The sequence below is a fragment of the Marmota monax genome, unplaced genomic scaffold (assembly GCF_021218885.2).
Source record: "Marmota monax isolate L192 unplaced genomic scaffold, Marmota_monax_Labrador192_F-V1.1 WCK01_AAM20220418_F8-fsc00010, whole genome shotgun sequence".
Classification (NCBI taxonomy): Eukaryota; Metazoa; Chordata; class Mammalia; order Rodentia; family Sciuridae; genus Marmota; species Marmota monax.
The window spans coordinates 17,784,812-17,803,179 of NW_026692321.1; the positions used below are offsets into that span (position 1 = coordinate 17,784,812).

Below are 18,368 nucleotides of genomic sequence, written 5' to 3' on the forward strand. Positions count from 1 at the left end.
TGCCTTTGCATTAGGCCACCCCAATCCTGGGCCCACATTGCCACAGGAAAGAGCCCAGTTTTAAGCCCTCCAAGGCCTGGCTCTGGTTTGGAGAGTTGAAATAGAGCCCTGTCCTTCTCCCCCAGTGAGACTGTGGGCTGCATCCTGAGCAGCCCTCTGCGCCTTGCTTTGCCTTTGTCATTTTTAAGGTAAATCCACAAAGGGATGTATTTATTTGCTTTGCGTGTGCTGTGGTTGAGTTGATTTTGTTTTGACATATTGGTTCAAAATAAGACTGACCCTTGGAAAATCAACTTGTTAAAGCCATTTACTCAGCTTCAGCTGGAGGGGCTTAATTGAAAACAGCTGAGGCACACTGACATCACCACAGGCCTCCAGACTGAAAGGGACCTCAGAGTCGTGTGGGCTTGCGAGTGACAGCACAGCTTCAAAGGCAAGAGCCAGCGAGGCGAAGTTGTATCCCGGGAGGAAGGTTTTCCTTCAAAAATAGTTCCTTTGGTATATATATATATATATATATATATATTTTAAATAAAGATACTAAAGGAGCTGACAAGGCATATTTAAGACCATGCAAGAAGAGCAGGAAACAGGAAAAGAACTCACTGGAACTGTCTAACAGCAGCCTTGGCAGAGCTGTGGGTGAGTTCATATAACTGGACAGCATGGTTTCTGCTATTTCGTATTTTGCTACAATTTTATTTGCTTCCACTTGGATTCTTCCTCCCTTGGCACTTTTCTGTGCCCTGTGCTTGGTAATTCGCAAGCATCACTTGCATGATTGCCTTTTACACCCACACCCCGCTGCAGACCCCAGAGGGCGTGGCAGCCACTGCTCACTGGGGTCCAGGATCTAGTGCTCTTGGTGTGGAGGCCAAGAACACTCTCATTTCAGTGCAAGTGCCTGCTTACCCCACCAACTTTGCAGAGGTTCCCCTCTGTTTGGCCAGATTAGTCCAGATAAGTTACTGGATGGCACACTTCTGGGAAGTTGAATGCCACGTGTATGGGGGGCATGTGACACGAACGTCACAGTCAGGTATGGGGAAAGTCAGGTAAGTAGAAGCAGCACCACTATCAGTTAATGAGGATGCCGGGAGTGGAGGGGAGTGGGCAAATGCTCATTTAGCTGGAGGCCAGGATACAGTGTGCCATCTGGGATTTTCTCCTGAACCTGTGAAGGTTCAGGGTGATCCCAAGTAGCAGGACCGGTTCCCTAGATGCACGTTGGCAACAGGAAGCCTGAAGGAGCTCCTCTGCCCCTCCCTGGTGGCCTTGGCCCCTCCGACTGCCTTGGAGTCAGCTCCCTGAGCTGTCCAGATGGTTCCTTCACCCTCTCACATCCTAGGACTCCGCTTGTCCTAACCCTGGAGAGGCTGGGGAAATGTCACAGCCTCTCTGGGGCTAATGATTACATTCCTATTCTCCCCTCACAGGTGTGGGGTGGGGTGTTGGTAGAGCCAGCAAGTGTGAAGCCTTGATTAGGGCTGAGAGATCCCTCAGAGGGTAAGGAGCCCCAAGCAGTTGAGGACCCTGGACGTTAGCATCGGTCCCTGTGAGTGGCTTCCTGAGGCACAGTAGGCCTGGTGAAAGACCACCTTGCTGAGTGGGAGGCTGACAACCTCCCCACCTTCCCCCTTCCTACTGAAGGGAATTAATATGCAGAAAGAACTAAGGACAGTGCCAGGCCCAGAAATCCTGCTCAATCAATGTCTACTGGCCATGGAGACGCACTGTGGTTTAAATATGGAAACTCACGTTGAAATGTGGTCCCCAGTGTAACATGTTGAGAGATGGTGGGATCTTTAAGGTGATTAGACTGCTAAGAGGGATTAATGCCGCTCTCATAGGGCTGGATTAGGTGCAGCAGGAGCAGGCTGGCAGACAGCAGGGCTGCCCCAGTGAGTGTTTGCACATACTCCTGGCCCTTCTGCTCTGCCCCCATGTTAGGAAGCAGCAGGAGGCCCTTGCTAGATGTGGCTGTCTGATCTTGGACTTCCAGCCTTCAGGACCATGGGATAAATCTTTCCTTTATGAATTACCCAGTCTAGGTATTCTGTTACAGCAACTGAAAATGCACTAAGATAAGGCAGTATTTCCCAGTGGGTCAGACACCTGTGGTGACAGCCCGTCTGGATTCAAACCACTTCCTGAGTCCCTCATTTCAGTTGCCTAATCTGGTCATAGGGGACTCAGGCGAGGTCGAAACACTGCTGGCATATGTAAGTGCCACCTGGGTCCTCTGGGGCTATCATTTCTACCTTCTCATAGCATTTGGTTTCCTAGAACCCATATTTTGGGAAAAACAAAGTCAAAATAAAGTCAATTGGCTGACATGTACAGGTTGGGTTGCACAGGAGAAGGGTAGGCCCGAAGGTAGAGGTGGTGCTGGGAATTAGAGACATTATCTTGGTTAAGATTTAAGAAGTACATCAGTGGTGTTCCTCCACCATTGTGGCCTTCAAGATGGAAAACCAGGCTCCACTAAACAAACTGGCTGCACACTGCACTCTTTACCTAAGCCGTCTCCCTGCTCTTCCCCCAAATTGGAATATTCTTTTTCCTTGAAATTTTGCTGAAATTCGACTACATTAGCAGTTGGGGGTTGTGAGACATGGGAACATCACAGTCAAGCAGACAGGTGCAACTGTGTCATCTTAGGGAAGGCACCTATCTCTCAGAGTCTTGTTCCCCTGGGAATTGATAAGCCTACATCTAGCTTTGTGAAGCAGATGACATTAAATGACACCTGGCACACAGCAGGCACTTAGCATATGCTCATTTCCTTCCCGTTGCAGCAAAAGCCTTTGAAGAAGCCCTCTTGTTCTGGTCAGCTAGCAATACTCAGCAAACCCGAGGCACACACATCTCACAGGACAACTGTGTGTGAGTCTCTCTCTCTCTCTCTCTTTTTTTGCTTTGGCACTGGGAGATTGAATCCAGGGGTGCTTTACTATTGAGCTACATGCCCAACCCTTTTTATTTTTAAATTCTGAGAAGGGGTTTTCTGAGTTGCTGAGACTGGACAGTGCTCTCTGGCTTGGGGCCTTGGTACTGGTGGTAGTTTCTGAGCCTCTAAGTCCCCCCAGGTCCCCACTGGGTGTGAGTTCCTGTCCAGGGTGTGCCCAGGTGTGCAGGGAGGGAAAGCCTTTTCTGATGGGAGTGTGTGTGCACAATGTGGCTAGAGTGACCTTGTCCCAGGGAGCTATCACCCCTCCACAGGACAAGCAGGGGAATAAAGATCCAAGCTGCATCATAAAATGTGAAGAGGAAAAGGCCAGCGAGGAGCCAGGCGGGGCCATGGGCAGGTTAGGGTGGGGGCTTCGGTAAATAGGAACGTTAAACAAGGCCCCTCGCAGCTCCACCTTAGCTTATCCTGCAAAGCTTGGCTCCAGAGGCCTCTCAGTGACCCCAATCTGATTCTCCCCACTCTCCCGCAATGGCTGAAGGCAGCAAGATAAGCGGCCTCCTTGAACGACGCGACCTGCAGGAAATCCCGTCAGCCCCCTGAGGGTGCAGCTGAGGGCGGGCGGCTGGAGCGAGGGTGGGTGTGGCGAGGAGGGAGGGGCCGGGCAGATAAGAGCCTTCGGGGGGAGGAGGCGTGGGGGGGAGGAGGCGTGGGGGGCAGGCCTGCCCTGGGAGTCCGAGGAGGGGTACCCAGGCCTAGATAATGAAGCCCCTGGTGGAAAGCAAGTGGGGATATAATTAGGGTAAAACCCAGAGCTAATGAGCTGTGGCAGCAACAGGACAAAGGAATTAATTGTGCCGAGCCCAGGGTGCAGCATGAGGGAATGCGCCCGACCCTGCCTCCCGGCCGGGCTCCCCTCGCGGGTCCTCCCGGGTACAGTGCAGGCCGGCGGAACCCTTCCTCTCGTCTTCAGCTCATCCCTTTGCCTTCTCTCCGTCCTGCTCCCTGTTTTGCCCGTGCCCCTCCTTTCACCCTGCTGTTCCCTTCCTCAGAGCCGGACTCTGGGCTCCCAGGGTGGGCTGGGTGGTGAAGGGTGAAACTAGGATGGTTGCCCAGGCAATGAGAAAAATAGGACAAACACCAAGCAGAGACCAGCGGGAAAAGAGGGACCAGAGGAGGGCAGGCGTCCCACCAGCTCCCTCCCAGCCAACACCGGCGGCTCCTGCTCCTGGGCCCAGAGCCCCCCTCCTCCTCCTCCCTTGGTGCATGGCCTCCTCCTCAGCAGATCCAGAGCGTTTTTTCTTTTAGGAGACCAACCCGGCACCGAGCCCTGAGGAGGCAACACTTAGCAAGGCCAGGGGCCACGGAGGCCGCTTGTCCCCTAGGCGCAGCTCTCCGACTTCACAACTAATTGTTGCCAGGTTTTGTGGAGAAGGGACAGCTGTAGGGCCTACTCTGGGGGGTGGGGAGCACACCAGGTCTGGGTGCGGAGGCTGCAGACCCAGGACCCAGACAGGATGTGCTCTCTGTTAGGGGGTGGGTGCCTGGTATGCAGGATGCCTTTTTTGGAGGGGAGGGCAAGAGACTAAGGTCTTGGGACCAGGCCATGGTGGTGGGGACAGTGATTCACGAGCCCGTCGGGCTAGATACTCTGTTCAATTCCAAGGGTCAGGTCCTGGGTCTAAAGCTTTGCTCGCCTCAGGCAAAACTGCAACTGCTGCCTACACTGCCCAAGCCAGAGGGCCTTAGGGGCCTCACCTGTGTGTGTGTGTGTGTGTGCATTCGGGCCCACGATGGGCCTCACCCAAACTGGGTGGGCCTTAACTGCCCTGCCATCCCCATAGGCCCACAAGCTCTGAGAGCTTGGCAACAGCTGGAAGGCCAGCTTGCTTTCGGGCAGGTTTTCTGTTACCTAGTTAAGGACTCTGGTTGCGCTGAAGCAGATTCAGGCTATCATTGGTTATGAATGGTAATTACTATGAATTACTAGTGAGCAGCAAGCAGAGGCTCCGGGGGCCATGGAGTCTCTGTTAGCCATGACTCTTAAACTCTCAGGGCCTCACTCTGCCCAAGCTGCCTTCCTTTCATAAGCCCAAAGACCAACACTTGTAAGTGACTGGAACAGACTTAGTAGTGACGGTGTCCATCTCCTCCTTTAAGTGGCCTCACTTTGCACCTACTGTCCTGAGTCTGAGGTCAGGGCGCAGTCCCAGCTCCTCCAAGTTCACCCCTTGTCTCAGTTACACGTTCAGACAGGGCTTCAACCTTAATCTCTAATACCCTGGACTCGGTGAGGCCTGAAGACTTGAGGAAAGGCTTTGCACTGAGCACAGTTTGTGCTCATTAGTATCCTCGTGGGCAGATGCCAGCCCTGCTTCCTCTTTTAGTAGTGACAGGCCTCATTCACTATGAAGACAGCTATCTGGTGTTGGCCTCTTCAAAGGCTCCAGGACCCTGGCAAGTCTTGGCTCCCTGAATTTCAAAATGAAAGAACCCATCATCCATCCAAACTTTCAAACTGGTAAACTAATTCTGCTTTCTAGAGCTGGTACCCACTCCTTGTATGCCTCAGTCCTACCCTGGTTGGCTGTCCCCTTGGAGTAGGTGGAAGAGAGATGGCGCCAGTAAACTCCCTGTTTGCAGATATGCCCATGCAGGGGACACTCCAAGCCCACCACCCGCAAAGACTTGCTTTCCCAGGCTTGGCTTAGTATGCAGAAAAGGCATCAGATCCCCGGGCCTGCTACTATTCCTAAGTGGGCGGATTTGTAGCATATAGCTTAGCTTCTCTAGAAATCATTCTCTCTCAGCTCATGACCAGGGGAGATGGAGTCCAAATGTTTTTCAGTGTGAAAAATAGTATTTTATTCTGGGGAAAGCACTGTGGAGTAGAAGCTCTAATTGTGAGGGTTAGGCACCTACACACCCTCTCTGTTATCCCTCCTATGCCAGGCATCCATTAACATGCCCCATGCTGAGACTGCAGACTCACAAATGACCTGCCTGTCCCTGGACATCTGCGATGGCATTCTCTGCAACTTAAAGGCTTTGCCTTCATGCTGCCCCCATCCTCTTTCATGTCTGAGAAGGTATTATTGATTATTGGAGACCAATAAGAGAGTCTGAGGGCCACCAGGACCAGAACACATTCCCCCAGGGCCCTAAGTCAAGAAATGGGACTTACTCTTTTTTCTTCTTCTAGAATAGACAACTGACCCTGGCCTTCTGCTTGACTGGCGATGTCTTCTGCACAAATGTGATCTTTTTATTTATTTATTTTGTCTTCCTAAAAATGTCGTGCAGTGGTCCTCCCACTGTGGTCTTTTAGATCAACAACACAACATCACTTGGTAACTTGTTAGAACTGAAAATTCTTTGGTTTCAGCCCAGAGCTACAGAATCAGAAATTCTGGAGGCATGACCAAACTGTCTTTGTTTCAGCCCCCCCAGGGGATTCTGATGCATGCTCAAGTTTTAGCACATTGCCTAAGAGCTCCAGGTAGAAAAACTTATTTCATTTCTGATCCACACAGAGACCTTGTCCAGGGCTATGTGGTTTGTAGCCACAGTGTCTTCCCAAGTCAGGCAGGCCACCTACCAAGCTTCTGACCCCTTAGAGTGCAGAGACCATAAGCCAGACATGAAGAGTGACTCTTCGCGAGCCCTTGTCTTCCAGGAGGTGCAGCTGAAGTCAGATTGCCATGGCAACTTCACCTTTCTGAAACTGTGGGCACCAGGAACAGGAATTAATCGGTGTGGGAGAAGAGAGTCTGCCATTGGATAAAGCATAATCAGCAGATGAGGTGTGACAATAAATAGCTCAGGATGGCTGGGACTTATGGTCCAGGGTTTGCCAGGGGGTCGTGCTTTCTCAAGGCCCAGGATCCATCTGGTTCCTCTCCAGGGTCTTCACAGTCACAAAACAGCACCAACCCCCAGTGCTGCAGGACAGCCTGACTCCCCCAGGGTTCATGGAGATGCTGACAGTAAATGCCTCTCAAAAGATTATCAACCTGGGTTAAATTGGGCTCCTAAATGGCCATGGAGCAATTAAGAAGAAAAGTGCTGCTACATCAGAATGACCACCTGTGTTCAGAGTCAGGGCCGAGGAAAGGAAACCAGCTTCAATGTGGATCTTGGCCTGAAAGCATATGCCAAGAAGCCATGAGGCACCTCAGGGGCATTAGACAATAGTGGATATTCTAACTAAAAGAAATCAACTGTGACAGAGAATTTATACAACAATGGCATGTTCAATGTCCAAAATACTGGCATCAGGGTATCCTCGACCCCAGCATTACCCTCCAGGGCTGGTCAGCAGTAAGTGCTTAGGAGATCTGGGCTTCTCCTACAGGCAAACACTGCTCCTTCCCAGAGACAGGAAGAGAGCAAGAGAACCTGCAGACTGGTCATTGGCCCTGAGGGGCCCAGGGGATGCTGCCTATGCACCACACACACCTCAGCTGGCCTGAGCACTCAGCTGCTCTGGAGACACTAGTGTTTTGAGTCTGAGTGTTCCTTTAACTCTTTCTGCTCTGGAAGAAGGAAGCAGCTCACATGAGGAGTCAGGAGATGGGACTCAACCCTGTTCTCAGGGAAAAGGTATATAGTGTGAGATGTCAGGATCATAGGGGGGAAGCAGTCCCTCAAGAGTGTCCTCTCAGAGACTGTCATATCTTCATGCATAACCTCACACTGGTGGGCACTGAGTGTCCCCAGAACTTTCCATATGTTTGTGTTCACCCTTCCCCTCTGTGGCCTTCCAGGCAAGTTAGGATGCCTTTCCCCTTTTTCCTGAAAGTGTGGAAACCTTTTCTTTACCCAAGCCCCTGCCGGCTCCTCAGGCCCTCAGTTTGGCTTGCCCACCCAGTGTGGGAGAGGCAGAGCTTCCTACTGGGGCTTGGAGGAATGGTGTCTTTTTCACAGATGAGCAGGAGCCATCTCCCAACTCCTTTTCCTCTTTGCCCCCAGATGGCTGCAGCACCCATGCCCCTCATACCTAGTAGTAGGACATCAAGAACCTGGGCCCAGCAAGGCACCCCACTTCCACATCTCCAGCCTTGACCTCTGTTAGAAATGGGAATAACTGAGGCAGAGACAGGTGAGAGGCTGGGAGTTAACATCCACCCTTTGTTCTATCCCAACGGGTCCTTTACGCGGTGCTCTTGGGACTCTATCCATGTGTGGTCACAAGTCCAGCCCAGTGGCTCTGCACATACCTCAAAGCCAGGGCAGGGGTCTGCAGAGGTGGTGGTGGGGGCAGCCAGTGGTGGGGCCTCTCGCTCCATTCCAGTCACTGCCCTTTATAAATATTTATAGCAACTCCTCTACTAAAAATAACATCCTGGAGCCCAGGGAGCAGAAAAATATAAATGAAAATCACCGGGAATTGGACTTGATCATGTGTCCCTGAGCCGCCTGGAGCCCCAGGGACAGGCTGCGCCTCTGGCAGCGCGCCCCCTGGCGGCCGCCCCCCGCGCTGGACTCTCCGCCCCGCCTCCTGGCTGCAGAGCCGCAGCATCTCCTTGGCGGGGCGGAAGCCTTAGCAGTGCAAGAAAGGAAGACGGCTATTTTTAGCACTACCATTGCGGCCAGGGTGTGAACGTCTACAGCGCTGAGCAAGGCCTGCAGCTTTCTTTTGCATAGACGGAAGAGAACCTGTTGGTTTTTAAAGGTCAAAGGTAAGGAGGAAACTTGTGCCTCCACTCTAGGGCGCGTACCACGTGTTGGCCAGACGCCAGATCCATCAGGTCACACACACACACAAGGGCTTAGAGCTTTTCTTTTCTCTTTTCAACCTCCTGATGCAGAGATGAGACCATGCCCGGAGGGGAGTAATGAAGATGCTAGTACATGCAGGGCTGCGCAGGGGAAGGCCCACCAGCTGCGGCTTTGCTCCAGGCAGGCCCTCCCCACTTCCCACCGGTTTGGCTCCCCTCTCCCTGGCGGTGGAGTGAAGTCTGACAGCCTGCAAGCTGGGTCCAGGTGTGCAGCAGAAAGATGGATAGGAATATGCCTCTGGGGGAAGACCGTGCCTTGGTAGTGTTGGTGCCAGCTTGCCACGTCCTCTGTGCCTGTGCAAGACAGACTTACCATTAGTCACCCGCACCACTTTGGCCTGGGGCAAACACTGCTAACAGCTGCTCTGAACAAGCTCATTTGCAGGGAGGGGCTGTGGGGCTCTAGGGGTGAAGTGGATTCTCTAATGGGGCCTAGTGTCTTCTGCAATCATTGCTTATGTCACAGAGTCAGGCAACGTTTCCATGGAAGAACTAGGTTCGCAATGACAGGTTTGGAGTGCGGTTGATTTTTGGGAAGAATTGTGGCTGAGCAAAGTAGAGAGGATGCCAAAGCATCTAGTAATACTGAGGAAGACAGGAGGGAAGGCTTAGCCTCTGTCCAGTAGAGAGCAGAACTGGTAGCCTTTTCATCTCTACATCGGTTTTTCAAAACTCCTGATGTGGGTCAAAGAGGACAGTGGCACTGAGCTCCTTGGTGTAGGCCTTGGTTTCCTCTTCTGTATCAAGAGGGGGTAGGCCAGGCGACGAGAGCACACGTCCCTTCTACTCCAGTTCCTCTGCCCCAGGGAGAAGGGCTCTGGCAGGCTCCTGCAGGCTAGTCAGTTCCTGACTTCCCCAGGGAACTGTGGTGCCCGGGCTTGTTTTGGAAGGGCCTCACCTGCATGTGCATGGCAAGTTCAGGGAGAAGCTGCTCTGCTCTCCAAGACCCTGTAGCTGCATTTCCAGGGCACGAGAGAACACCAGATGCTTGGGGACTGGCATCTGCAGCATGCACGGGCTGACCCACGCAGGCTGAAACTGCAGGAAGGTGTGTGTGGGGAACGCAGCCCCTGGGGACCTGGTCTGGGTGGGAGGGAGAGGTTGGGTCTGGCCTGGAGGCAGTTCCAGGGTGATACTACTTGGAAAGGTCTAAGGAAAACTTCTGGATCCTGGGACTGAGGCCCTGGCTTTTTTGCCCTGGAGATATGTAACTGAAGATGATGTCTAATTAAAAAAAAAAGGGGGGGGGAGGGGAAGAGAGGGCAGAAAAGAGCTCAACAGTAGACAGCAGTTTCATGGCTGCTCCACTTGAATGGATTCTTCTCCTGAACTGCTGGCTGGCCTTCGTTTCGATCCCCCTGCCTTTTTTTGGGTGGGGTGGTGTGGTGGTGTAGTTCTGGGGATTGAACCAGGGGTGCTCTACCACTGACTACATCCCCAGCCCTTCTTATTATTTGAGTCAGGGTCTCACTAGGTTGCTGAGGTTGTCACTGACCTTCATAAGCCTCCTGGATGGCTCTTCCCCTCCTTTTAGAGAACAAACCCAGAAGCAGCAATATCTTGGAGTTGGGACCACAGTGAGTTGTGGTCTCAAGATGGAAAAATAGGAGACTCATTCCTTAAGGCAGTGGGTGTACTTTGATTCATTTGTTCTTTTGGGGAAGTGGGAAGGTACTGCTTGGCCAGGCTGCATGGGAAGCCGGTTGGTCTGCTCTGTAGTCAGTGTGATCTGCATGGCTCCAACATGTGCCTGGGGTCAGGGCTATGCCAGGGGATAGTGCAGGGTGATAGGATCCCAGGGGTGCTCTGGCTGTCGTGTGGTATCTGTGGGAAACAGGAGCACTGGAGGCAGCCCAGGAAAGTGCCTGCTTCAGCCAGCAGCATTGGTAACACCAGACCTGTCTGGGGGCCAGGCCACACGGAAATCATGACCTGAGCAAAACAGGGCAAAGTGGGCTCACTGGCAGGGCTGGGGGAAGAGGGAAAGGTACACCTGGGCTCTTTCAAGAAAATCCTGATTGTAGCTTGGCTTGTTAAGATTGCTTTGGCTTGGGACCCACAACTGAAGAAAGAGGAAATGAAGCTGCTAAACAAGGAGGGGGAGGGGCTGCGGGAAGGTGGAGGCTGCGCTGGCTGCAGGCTCCCTACTCACCTGAGCGTCCTCTGTGTCTGGCTCCTTGGCTAACCTGGGGCAGCATGGGCAGAAACAACACCAAGGTCACACCCAGGCTCTTCTCAGCCCCTGGATCCTCCCCAGGGGGCTTTCCTGATCCATCCTTCCCAGGGGCTTCTGGATTGCCTCTCCCATGTTACCTTTTCCTGACCAGGGCCTGATAATGGGGAGACTGACCATCTAGAGTCAGCAACCACATCTGACACAAGACCGAGTGAGGACAAATGTTTCACAGAAGGAAAACAGTAATATGGAGGCCACCTTAAATCTAGGGGCAGTTACACTGCGAGGCAAAGCCCATCTAGTTCTGGAAGTGAGCAAGGTGGAAATTAACACCTTTGATCAGGGCAGTATTTCCCTCTTGCCTCTGTGTTAGATTGTCCAATCACGCTCCTGCTCCTACTGGGAAGGGCCTGTGTCTAACCTCATAGAGGGCCACTGCTGTCAAGACATTCACCAGGGTTCCTTTGGTGTGCAAATTGGATTGATAGCCACCAACCCTGGGAAGGCAGTTCCAGGAGAGGGGATTCTGAAGGACACAGGAGCATAAAATGAGGCTCTGGAGTGGCTGAGATGAAGTAGGCTACTGACATAATAGGGGAGAAGCGATGTCAGTCTATGCCTCATCTATGTAGTCTTGGTTATACAGAGTGAGGGGACCCACAATAGGAAGGGCACCCCAGCAGAGCAGAAGCATTCTCCAGAGCGTCACCAGAGAGCCAGGCAGAAACATAAGCTAGGGGTCGATGTGGCTGGAAGTCTGGCTTGGTCTGAATTCTTCACAGGTGCCCATTTGTATGCCTCATAGGGTGCTGACCAAATTGAACTTAAGATTATCAGTATGATTTCAACCCAAAGAAAGGAAATAATTCTCCCTCTTCCCTTTATGGTGGGTACTTACTGACCTTTAATAGCCAGGTGACTACAGTTGGTGCTGTCAGCCTACAGTAAAACCCCAGGTCTTAATCATGGCAGCGAATGGGAGGTCCACCCAGATAAACCCACAGAAAAGCTACTTGTAGCTACAGGGACATAGCCTAGGGCCAATGCAAGATTAAGAATCAAACATTTCAAAAAACTCTACCCATCTTTCACCCCAACACTCTTGCTGTCAGGGATGACATGTAAAAACCACAGAAATAGAAACGCAGGCATTCTCACGAGAAGAGCTCACAGACGTACAGAAACTCTAGTATGAGCATCAAAAGAGGAGAGACTGTGAACAAGAGGCAAAGAAAGAGAGGTGTTGACAGGGTAAGTCAGGTGCAAAGACAGAAAGTCCCTGAGTCAGGAAGTCCGGGATCATGACGCTGTCCCCAATTCCTATGGGAGATGTGGCCCACATTCAGGCCTGAACCAGAACTCTGGGCTAGGGTCACAGTCAGCGCAAGGCCTCAGTGGCTGGGGCATAGCTCTGGGTTTACTTTAGGGAATTGGAGGAAAGCTAGGGAGAGACCTGAACAAAGTTCCTGGGGCAGGGAGGGCACATGGGAAGGCAGGCCAAGGCCACAGCTGTTATTGCCTTCAGCCAAGAACATTCCAGAGGAATGCTGGGATTTGATTGGAGTGTGTGTGTCTGGGATCGGGAGTGGGAATTTCCCTCTGTAGCTCCCCTTCTCTCCTGCCTGGTTCCTCTTAGCATTGGATGTAGGTCTCATCGGGACGTCTGAACCGCGGCTATCCTGCTGACCACCGTGCGGCCCCATGCCATTGGCACCAACTCATCCTGCTAACATCCCTTGCTCCCAGGCCTGCCCTGGCTCCTGGATGGTTTCAGCACCTGTACTCTATTTCCCCTCTTCTCCCAGTTGCTCCCATGGCAATTTCAGTTTCTTCAGTGGCAAATTCCTTGCTCTGAGTCTCCCAAGACCTCTTCTCTAATCACGCTCACCCCCGTGGGCGCATGCTCCCAACCCACTGTCCAGGAGCTGCCCTCCAGCCATGGCTTCCTTACTATGGCTCCTTCACTGCTGCTTGCCCTTCCTGCAACTTCCCCACTTCAATACCTGTTCTGCTCAGGTGAAAGCCTGGAGGTTGGAGGTGGAGATTCCTGGGATAAATCCAGCTCTGCCACCCTCTACCTGTCCAGTTATTGCACCCCTCTGAACCTTGTCTAGAATTCTTCCTTGTGAAGCTGTGAAGCCGGGTGAGAAGGCAAAGTTATAATGGGCGCAGCACCTAGTAGGCACCTGGGAGTCAGTGCTGGCCCTTTCTCATCTTCCCTTCCCCACTCTCTTGGTCTCCTAAGGGTGGCTGACCACTTTTGTTCTCTCCCCTGACCAGGTCCTCTCTATTACATCCTATTTACTGCTACAGACTGATCATTTACTGACATCCTGCTAAGTGCCAGGTGCTGTTCTAGGCACAGGGAAAACAATACCAACAAAGTCTGTGCTTCAGGGGGCTTGTGTTTTGGAGGAATCCAGCAATAGACAGGTTACTATAGGACATAAATAAAAGGTAACTCTCATATGTTGCAAGAGAATTTTGTTTTCTGATTAGCATAACATTGAAGGATGAAGAGTAAGTTTGGAGTTAGAAGGACCCAATTCAAGCCCAGTGCTGCCATTCCATGGCTATGTGAACAAAATCTCCAGAGCCTATTTCCTCACTACTAAAATGGGGCTGTTATTATATATATATTTCACATGTTAAGGATTAAATGAGATTATATATGAAAATCATTTAGCACAGCTCTTTTCCCAGATAACAAGTTATCAAATAAGTTTTATGGATAACAAAATTAGGAAGGCATTACTGTCCTTTGCTGACACTGTGTGTTCCTGGTTTCTATTTTTTCCAATAAGCCCGAAAACTTTTCGCTATTCCAGCCTACAATGATCTCTTCCTTTCCAGAAATGCTTATTGTATATTCAAGTTTTGTGATGAACTTTCTGTTGCTTGTTTGGTCTCCTATTTAGTCTCCATATCTTAGTCTTGCTTTACTAACCTGATTACCAACTCCTCAGGGCAAGGGATCATGCTCTCTGTATTGCTGAATCTATTTCCTGTATCCCACCCATCTACCACAGTAGCAGGAAACCATGAAGCTCTGTCAGTCAGCTCACTTGACTACCTGTAGGTAAAGCCTGACTGTCAGGTGGGAAGCAGTAAGAGGAACTGTGGGGCTGGAGGCTTTGGGAAAGGAGGGCAGAAACAGAGGGGAGACGCTGATGTTCATCAGTGCTACATCTCAGGTGCCCTGTTAAGCCAGGGCTCCTGTAGAGCTGCCGTTACCTCTGTCTTTCCCATTCTGCATCTTCTCTTCCTCTTCCTCTGCACCTTCCTCTGCTGTGAAAACAAGTCCAAGGAGGCCAGTGACCCTTCCGCACAGCACAAGCATGGAAGGCAGGTGAGCAGAGTAACTTAGGAGTCTTGGGAAGAACTCTGGCTAAAGGCTCACAGTGTAGACCTCCAAGTCTGATGTCACCCACCCTGCTGCTGGCTTCTTTGGTGACCAGGGTGGGAGATGGGGAGTGCCTGTTTTTCCTAAGGTGATAACATCTGCCAGAGATGCAACTAATATCTCGCATTCGGGTTCAGGTTTAAGAAAGCGACAATGTAAGTGCATAGTGGAGGAACACCTAGGTTAACATGGGCTTCTATAAAACAAAATCAATGAACAACTAGAAGTTTTAGCTAACAGCAAACTTAAAATGACTTCACAGTGTAAACTGACCCTGTGGAACAAAGCTAATGCCACCTAATGTTGCTCTCCCAGGGGCCCCCTGTAGAACAGTCACAGATCCCCTATGCTTTGTAGGGACAGTCCCCCTATGATATGGAGCAGTGTGCTCAGCCCTGGGTGTTCACTTGAATTGGGGCTTTGGAAAACTGAACCACAGGACAGTAAAGTGAAGATCATGTTATATTCAGGTAGGTGAGGGAAGGGGTAGAGTTGTTTAGAGAAGAGAAAGCAAGGAAGAAGCCACGTTATCTGCCACCAGACACGTGGGAGGTGACCTGCAAAGGAGGGACTGAACTGATTCTGGGTACCATTAGAGAGGGAACAAGCGCAAATCAGCTATAGAAAGGCATATTCTGGTTCCCCAATAAGAACTCTCCAGTGACTAGAGTTGGTCATGAAAAAGTTCACTGGGAACCTGCAAATAGAGGACTTTTATATTGGGCAGAAGTTGGATTAAATATCCTCTCAGACCCCTTTGAATTCTAGCATTCCACTATTTATGAAACTATTCTTAAAAGATGAGGAGGACAAGCTATGGATATCTGTTCTACATGTGCACTGTATACAATATGTGAAAAAGATAATCTGAATATCTACTCTGATCCTAATAAACCCCTGTGAAATCAAGATCAAGGAGAGGTTAAAAATGTGATGGTGCTGGGCAAGCCTCTTCATTCATTGAGAAACTGTCACCTTTGCATGTAAAGGGAGTTTACTTCTGCATTTTTAAGGGACACACTGTGCCACATGAATTTAGTCCATATCTACAGGCTTAAGTGCTGGGGAGAAAAATGGGTACTGGGGGAACCCTGAGTTTGATGCCTGCCTTTTGGTGGGGCAAGAACACTGGCTTCATATTCTACAGACCTGAGTTCTTGGACCAGCTTTGTCCCTTCAAGCTCCATGACTTTAGGCAAATCACTTCTCTTTTTCTTTTTTGCAGTAATAGGGATTGAAACCAAGAGTGCTCTAGCACTGAGCTATATCCCCAGCCTTTTTTATTTTATTCTGACACAGGGTCTCCTTGGGTTTCCCAGGCTGACCTGGAACTAGTGATCCTCCTGCCTGGCGAGTCACTGGGATTATAGGCTTGTGCCACCGTGCCTGGCAGCAAATCACTCTTTTGATAATCACTCACCACATTTCTAAAATTAGGGTACTGAACTATATGATCTCTGAGGTACCTTCCAAATGACACTGCATAATCATGTTGTAATCATCCTTTGCTATTATAAGAGATGAATAACTATCCCTGTAAACACCTCATCTCTGTGACACTATTTGGTCTCTGGGTGCTTTATGTTTACTGATGTCCAATTACCCTCAGTTAATCGCACTCTCATCCTCGTGGATGAGCGCAAGAGCAACTTATTTTGCATAAATCTTAACAAGAAGCCCAAAGGAACAAGTATAGTTCATCTTCATGGCTGAAATTCCCTCTGTAAGTGGGATTTCTGGCCACTGTAGGAACTATATTCAGGAAGGGATCTTCTAATCAGCTGTGAAGTCATCTCTGAAGGCCACCACCTCCCCTGCTTATGCGTGTGTGTGTGTGCAGGGGGTTTTGTTTCACTAGGCATGAGAAACAGGACTAGATGGGGACAGGGGCACCATAAAGTTCCCTTGCCAAGGCCTGGGAAACACCCTGGGCTTGCCTCCCCTACAGGGTCTGAATAGTCCATGGAGGAACTCCTTCCTATTTTTATTTAATAACACTGCTAAATTACTGCTAGGTACTTACAAGCACTATGTTAGATGAAAAGGGACAGAGGAAGGCCCTCGTCATGAGGGACCCCCAGCCCTCAGGAAGGGAGCCCACTTGCTTAACATGACACATAGGGATCCCACCGCTGGAAAATTCACAAGTGTCGGGCGGCTATGTCACTGATGGAGTCGAGGGGACACTTGGAGGTATGATGACATGTGAGAAGCCTTTTATTTTCTCTTTCTTTCCTGGGTTTTATGTAAGGGGGAAAGCCATGAGGCAGAGGTCTCTGGAAAGTCACCTCAGTGGCCGGGTGATGGAGAGACGGAGAAAGAAGTCAGAAAAGACCAAACATGAGGAGCAGAGGAAGCAGCAGGTCTCGAACTTCAGGTGAAATCACAGCCTGGTCACGGACGAAAGGAGAGGAAAGGGTTTCAAAATCAAGTAAGAGAGCAGAAAGGCAGCTGGAGGGCCCAGCGCTAGTGGCTGCCTTGGCTGCCGACATCAGGACAGGTTCAGGAGGAGCTGGCGACAGGGCCTAGGGAAAGAGCTGCTGTGGACAAAGGTGCACGTAGGAGAGCAGTGGGGTGGGGTGGGGTGGGGGGCTGGCTGCACTAAGAGCTGAATTTCTTTAAATTGAGAACTACCCTTGCTTCACCAGGTATCTTAGGATAAACCTAAACGTGTGACTGTCCCGCTGTGACCACGTGTGGGAGGGAGGTGCACTGGGTGAAGATTCTGCACGGTCCTAGAAGGCAAAACCAAGTGGTGAAACCAGGGGGGTGCGAGTGGTGACCTTCTGTGGCGAGGCAGTGTGGGGGGCAGAGGGTAGGAGTGGTGGGAGCTCTGGGTTTCACCTGAATGGAGCTCCTTCACCAGGGATGACATGGTGTTGGTGATGGAGTCAGCAGCCACCAGCAGGTCATTGCGGAGGTTTCTCCTCGAACCTGAGGAGAGTCAGAGCAGATGGCAATGCCAGGGTGGTGGGCATGGAGAAGAGGGAGCCAAGCAGATGCCTGAGTCTGCAGGCCCTAGGACACAGGTGCAGAATAGCTAAGGGGAGATGGGGCCACAGCCGCTCCACTTCCTCCCAGGTGCGTCGGGAGTCCGCTGTTCCCACTCTCTGTCCTCTCTACCTGGAAGTCAGGATCTGGTCAAGTCCATGCTTTAGACACCATACAGTGAGAAAAGTCAGGTTCCCATCGAGGTGCTCAGCCTCAGAGGCGGCTCTACTCCACAACACCCCCCTCCCAACGCCTAGCCCCAGCTCTCTCAAGACTTCCTTCCCAACCACTTGAAACTGTGGGTCCCTGGATCCTCAGATGGTTGTGGCAATTCCATGCTCACTGTGCCGTTAACCAGGTTCCCTTTAGAGAACCACACTTCCCATGTTTGCTAGTCCTAAGGACCTTCTGGGACAACTGTATGACTGGATTATTCCATCTAATTCCTCTGAAGAAGGCACAGCCCGGAGAGCGAAGTACCTTCTCAACCCAGAACAAGAACACAGAACCCAAGGGGCCTGTTCTGCACACACCTGAAGGCAGACAGGGCTCCCGCAGAAGACTGGCTCAACTCCTAAGAAGGGGCCAGTATGCACCTGATTTATTTATACTGTCAATCTGATATCTACAGCTAAGACAGCAAGAGCACAAAAGGAAAGTAACTGGAAAATTTCAGCAGGAATCTTATACATGCTCCCAACCCCTTCAGCTCCCCATTACACTTGGGCCTGGAAACTCACCTTGGGCGAAGGCCTCCTGCACGTCTCCCCCAACCCCGCTCAGAGAGTCCTGTGGGCCATGGGTGGGGGTGGACCCGGCAGATGCAGAACGGACAGGCATGGGCATGGGACGGCTGCCTGCGTGAGTGGGCGATGTATGTGGCGATCCTGTGGCCTGAGCCTGGGAGATCAGAGATAAAATATGTCATCTCAAGGGTCCAACTTCTTTGAGGAAGGGGGAAGCACTCAGTCTGAGCCAGCCAACAGTCTGCTGGGGCATGATCCTATTTGAATGGATGGAGTCACACTGCCTCCATGACGAGGGAGACGAGGGAAAGGAAAGGGAACAGGGAAGAAAGGGAGATTGCAGTAAGAACGGACTGAGAATGTT

General features: G+C 51.1%; 1 protein-coding gene across 18 annotated transcripts in view; it reads right to left on the reverse strand.

Moving 5' to 3' along the window:
- Nucleotides 1-8,877: 8,877 nt before the first annotated feature.
- Dtnb (dystrobrevin beta) overlaps nucleotides 8,878-18,368 on the reverse strand; it is a 234,482-nt gene continuing 224,991 nt past the window's right edge. For 4 of the 18 annotated variants that reach the window (XM_058578412.1, XM_046441404.2, XM_058578405.1 and 1 more), the window contains 5 exons: nucleotides 17,999-18,158; nucleotides 17,112-17,201; nucleotides 14,099-14,152; nucleotides 10,841-10,874; nucleotides 8,880-8,982 (listed from right to left, as the gene is read on the reverse strand). In XM_058578412.1, the coding sequence (XP_058434395.1) occupies nucleotides 10,870-10,874; nucleotides 14,099-14,152; nucleotides 17,112-17,201; nucleotides 17,999-18,158 (309 nt within the window). In that variant the 3' untranslated portion in view covers nucleotides 8,880-8,982; nucleotides 10,841-10,869. The other 14 variants (XM_058578406.1, XM_058578402.1, XM_058578404.1 and 11 more) reach the window with 8 other exon arrangements.